Below are 4,845 nucleotides of genomic sequence, written 5' to 3'. Positions count from 1 at the left end.
AGGTGGCTTCTAGGATGTGGGTAATATTTATTTTCTTTTTTTTTTTTTTTTGAGGCAGAGGCTCGCTCTGTCACCCAGGCCCAGGCTGGAGTGCAGGTTTCACCCTGTGGGCCAGTGTGCTCTTGAACCCCAGACCTCAGGTGATCCACTGGCCTCAGCCTCCCAAAGTGCTGGGATTATAGGTGTCAGCCACTGCACCCAGCCACAGGTAATGTTTCTTGATGGGATGCCGGTTACACAGGTGTGTTCAGTTTGTGAAAACCCATAGAGCTGTACATTTACAACATGTGCGTGCCTCTGGACTTGTGTTGCACGCTGACAAAACATTCAAAAATTAAATTCAAATCGTACTTGCTAACTATGGCAAACATGGGAACCACCACCCAGAGACATCTGCAGTTTAGCACCAGATGCGCTTCCTTCCAGCTTCGTTCCCTCTGGAAGGTCCGCGACACGCTGCCGCTTCATGGCAGCACAAACAGGCCCACAGTCTTCGGAGGAGGGCCGCCTGAACAATGTCTGCTAGAGACCAGAACACCACCGAAGGAACTGAGTTTGTCCACCCATGAAATCCACTAACGCAGGATAGATTGGCCCTAGCCATTGCTGGCCAGGAGTGAGGAAAGAGCTGCCGCCTCCCCTGCTGCTGCAAGGATGATCCGGCGCCCCAGCAATGGGGATTCAGCAACTCCACCTCTAAAGATTACCTGGCTGAAGTATTTAAAAAGGGGAGCAAGGCACACGTACAAGGACGTTTGAGGGAGCGCTGTTCCCAGACCACCCTGCTGCCCTTGCGTCTCAGTGAAGTCAAGTATGATGTAAACACTAAAAAGAATGAGGTCATGCTTTGGGAGGTTCAGGTAGGCAGATCCCTTGAACCCAGGAGTTCAAGGCCAAACTAAATAACACAGAGAGACCCTGTCTCTACAGAAAATTTAAAAACTAACCAGGTGTGGTGGAACGCACCTATAGTTCCAGCTACGAGGAAGGCAGAAAAATCTAGTCTCAGGAGTTTGAGGTTACAGTGAACTATGATCAAGCCACTGCACCTCAACCTGGGCAACAGAACAAGACCCATATCTAAAAGCAATAATAATACTTAGGTCAATATTGATGTGTTGACCTGGAGGGATATCTGCAATAAATTATGCAAGGAATAAATAAATGCAAGGAAGTAAAGTACCACTTTTAGTTTTAGAAAAAAACTATAAATATGCACATGTACGTAAGTACAAGGAAAAAAAGGGCTGGAAGGTGCAAGGCTAACAACTGTCAATAGTGATATGCCTGGAGGGAAGATAGGGCAGTCTTTCACTTACTACTTTACTCATTTCTGTAATGTTATTATTTTTTTTTTTTTTTTTGAGATGGAATCTCGCTGTCGCCCACGCTAGAGAGCAGTGGCATGATCTCGGATTACTGCAACCTCTGCCTGCTGGGTTCAAGCAATTCTCCTGCTTCAGCCTCCCGAGTAGCTGGGATTACAGGCGCACACCACCACGCCTGGCTAATTTTTGTATTTTTAGTAGAGGCGGGGTTTCACCATGCTGGCCAGGCTGATCTTGAACTCCTGACCTCCTGATCTGCCCGCCTCAGCCTCCCAAAGTGCTGAGATTATAGGCCTGAGCCACCGCACCTCGCCTCATTTCTGTAATTTTTCAAAAATGTCAGACTGCGTTTGAAAATTTCAAAACAAATAACAATTAAAAGCTACAAATCACTAATAATAAGGGCCAGTTGGTACAGTTTTAAACTTCTATGTAGTTTGAAATGAAACAAAACTAACCCTGATGCCAACACTTGCCTCGCCAGAGCTTTGCAGCTGCCCTGATGGAGATGTCCGGCCCCTACAACAGCTCCCCGCGGCCGGAGCAGCACAAGTGAGTTGGGCAAGAGTTTCAGAGGAGCTGGGGGAGCTGAGGCATTTGGAGGCACAAACGAACAGGGGTCTGAAGAGCTCTCCCTCTGTACCTCGAGTCATTTTCTCACCCAAAACCAGGGCTCCGGGATGGCCTTCCTTCCAGGCTGGAGCGGCAATCTGGACCTGCCTGCTTCTGAGAGCCCCAACCTGAAGTCTCCTTCAGAGAGGAGGGTGTGGCATGGCAGGGCCCAGGCTCAGAGTCCCCTGGGATGCCGGCCCTCAGCCGCTCCCAAGGGCAGGGCCTTTCCTGTCGCAGAGACAGTGACCCTGCAGCTGTCCCTGGGCCTGGGCTGTGTCTCCAGGGCCCTGTGACAACCTCGTCTTTGTCCTCTCTTGCCAGGAGTTATAAGATCCGCTTCAACAGCGTCTCCTGCTCAGACCCACTGGTGTCCTCGTGGCGGCGGAAGAGGAAGGAGTCCAGTAACACAGACAGTGCAGGGGCCCTGGGCACCCTCAGGTCGGGGCCTCATCAAGAGGGGAGCAACAGATGGGCAAGATGCCTGGGCAAATGCGGGCTGGGAAGGGAGCTCCAGTGACAACCCCTGCACCCCAGGTTCTGTGTGTTCGGGCTGGGCTCCCGGGCGTACCCCCACTTCTGCGCCTTTGCTCGAGCGGTGGACACGCGGCTGGAGGAACTGGGCGGGGAGCGGCTGCTGCAGCTGGGCCAGGGCGACGAGCTGTGTGGCCAAGAGGAGGCCTTCCGCGGCTGGGCCCAGGCCGCCTTCCAGGTGAGTCCAGCCCCGCCCCGCCCCACCCCTGTTCTGACTCACTCCCACCTGGGATGCCTCCTCTGGGCCTGCAGTGTTGAGGCTGGAAGCCTCACTGCTGCCCTGATTCTGTTTGGTTCTTTGGTCCCTTCCTGTTCCTTCCAAAATCCACCGTCATCTCTCCATGGCACAGCCAGCTCTTCTGAGTCAGGGGCTGAGGACAACTGGCCCTGCTGACCACAGGGGGTGCCTAGCCCAGGCAGAAGTGCAGCCAAAAGACAGCAGGCACAGCCCTGGTAGGAGGGAGCTTCAGCCAGGCCCAGGCTGGGCCCCAGGAGTGAGCACACAAAGGGAGGGGGTGCAGGGCAGGGCACCCCACCTGGGACGGGCAGGATGGAGGGAGAAGGAAGGGATGGAGAGAAGGTCAGACGGAGGCAAGGGTTGAAGCTGAAGCCAGCACAGAAGCCACAGGAAGTGAGAAGCCAGACAGCCTGGGGCGGTGCCTGCACCACAGAACTGGTCCAGGGCCAGGAGAGCAAGTGCAGGGAGAGGTGGGTCCCGGGGCCGGGGCTGTGGCTTTTTAAACCTGGGCTTCCTCAGGGGCAGCACTGCCTGCCTGGGGATTGTGTCTCCAGTTGACAGGGGCTCCATCTCCCCAGTGCTACGCTGTTCAAGGCAGTGCTGCTCCCCTGGGGCCCAGGCTGGAGCTCAGCAAATTTGCCTTGATTGGAGGAGGAGGGCATACTAACAGGAGGGGGAGGGAGAGGGCTGCCTGGGGGAGGGGGGAGTTTTGCTAAGGAGGGGGAGGTCAGGTAGAGAAACACATAGGCCCCAATTGGGAAGAAGGGAATGGAAAATAAAACGTAAAGAATTTAATCTAAAGGAGCCATTGGAGCAGGATGAGACCACAACGTGAAGTTTTGGGAATAGGACTTCAGAGGCGTAGAATGGCTTAGAGCATCACTGAACCAGAAGCAGGAAGGCTGAGCTAACCAGAGCAGCAGCAGTGGAGATAGGAAGGAAGGGAGGGAGCTGAGGAAGGAAGAGATAGAAGACTTCACATGCACCACAAAAGAAAGATTAACAGGACTTGGTGATATGAGGCTCAGCCAATCACCGGTGAGCCCTGGATTTCAAGCCTGGGACTGGCCAAGCTTTGTTCCTGACCAGGAGCGCACAGGATTCACACCCTCCCCAGGGTCTGCCCGGTGGGGCCTCCTCTGCCACCTGAATTGTGCATCCCTACCCAGGAGCACTTACTATCTGCACACACTGTGCTAAGGGCTTTACATAAAGTACTTCATTTAATCTTCACCAGAACCCAATGAGATGTAAAGGTGGGGAAACTGAGGCATGTATCTGTACGTAAAGGAATTGGAATTTGAGTGCAGGTCTGAACACACAGACGCCTTCACAGAGCCACTGTGTGCCAAGCACTTTGCTTCTCAGATCACGGGATTAACACTCACCAGATAAAGAACGATGACACCAATCAGAACGTGCAGAGGAGGAGCAAGCCAGGTCCCTAGGCCCAGCAGCCAAGCCATGAAATGGGCTGGCAGAAAAGGTGCTGTCGCTGGCCCCTGCCTCAGCCGCTAGGGCTGCCGACCCCCCAGGGCAACAGGCAGTCAAGCCATCCAGGCTCCCCACTAGGGTGCTCCCTGGTGGCAGAAGGTCCTCAGCCTCACCAGCCTATCCCTCAGGCCGCCTGTGAGACCTTCTGTGTGGGAGAGGATGCCAAAGCTGCCGCCCGAGACATCTTCAGCCCCAAACGGAGCTGGAAGCGCCAGAGGTACCGGCTGAGCGCCCAGGCCGAGGGCCTGCAGTTGCTGCCAGGTGCGGCCCTGCCCTCACCCTGACCCTGCTGGCTCTCTGAGGACCCCCCCACCCCAGGACTAACACACTCAGGGGCCAGGCCCTGCTCCCTAGCTCAGGCTGCCCCTTGACCCCCCAGGTCTGATCCACGTGCACAGGCGGAAGATGTTCCAGGCTACAATCCTTTCAGTGGAAAACCTGCAAAGCAGCAAGTCCACGTGAGGATGACAGCTTTACCACCCCCAAAACCTGTCCTGCACACCTGCACACTGGACCCTCCTTCTCCCATACTGCCCCCCAACCTGTCCTGCACACCCACACCCTGGATCCTCCTCCCCCCATACCGCCCCCCACCTGTCCTGCACACCCACACCCTGGATCCTCCTCCTCCCCTCCCATACC

At 55.1% G+C, this 4,845-nt stretch overlaps 1 protein-coding gene across 1 annotated transcript in view; it reads left to right on the top strand.

Moving 5' to 3' along the window:
• The window catches only part of NOS3 (nitric oxide synthase 3), a 22,008-nt gene that overhangs the window by 11,193 nt on the left and 5,970 nt on the right, over positions 1–4,845 (top strand). Inside the window, exons 14-18 of the mRNA XM_017520478.2 lie at positions 1,813–1,880; positions 2,262–2,378; positions 2,475–2,649; positions 4,332–4,464; positions 4,583–4,661. Of these exons, the coding sequence (XP_017375967.1) occupies positions 1,813–1,880; positions 2,262–2,378; positions 2,475–2,649; positions 4,332–4,464; positions 4,583–4,661 (572 nt within the window). The remainder of the gene's footprint in view (positions 1–1,812; positions 1,881–2,261; positions 2,379–2,474; positions 2,650–4,331; positions 4,465–4,582; positions 4,662–4,845) is intronic.

The sequence above is a fragment of the Cebus imitator genome, unplaced genomic scaffold (genome assembly GCF_001604975.1).
Source record: "Cebus imitator isolate Cc_AM_T3 unplaced genomic scaffold, Cebus_imitator-1.0 Scaffold20, whole genome shotgun sequence".
NCBI lineage: Eukaryota > Metazoa > Chordata > Mammalia > Primates > Cebidae > Cebus > Cebus imitator.
Note: the sequence above shows the minus strand (reverse complement) of the source record. Positions and strands in the feature narration are given on the sequence as shown.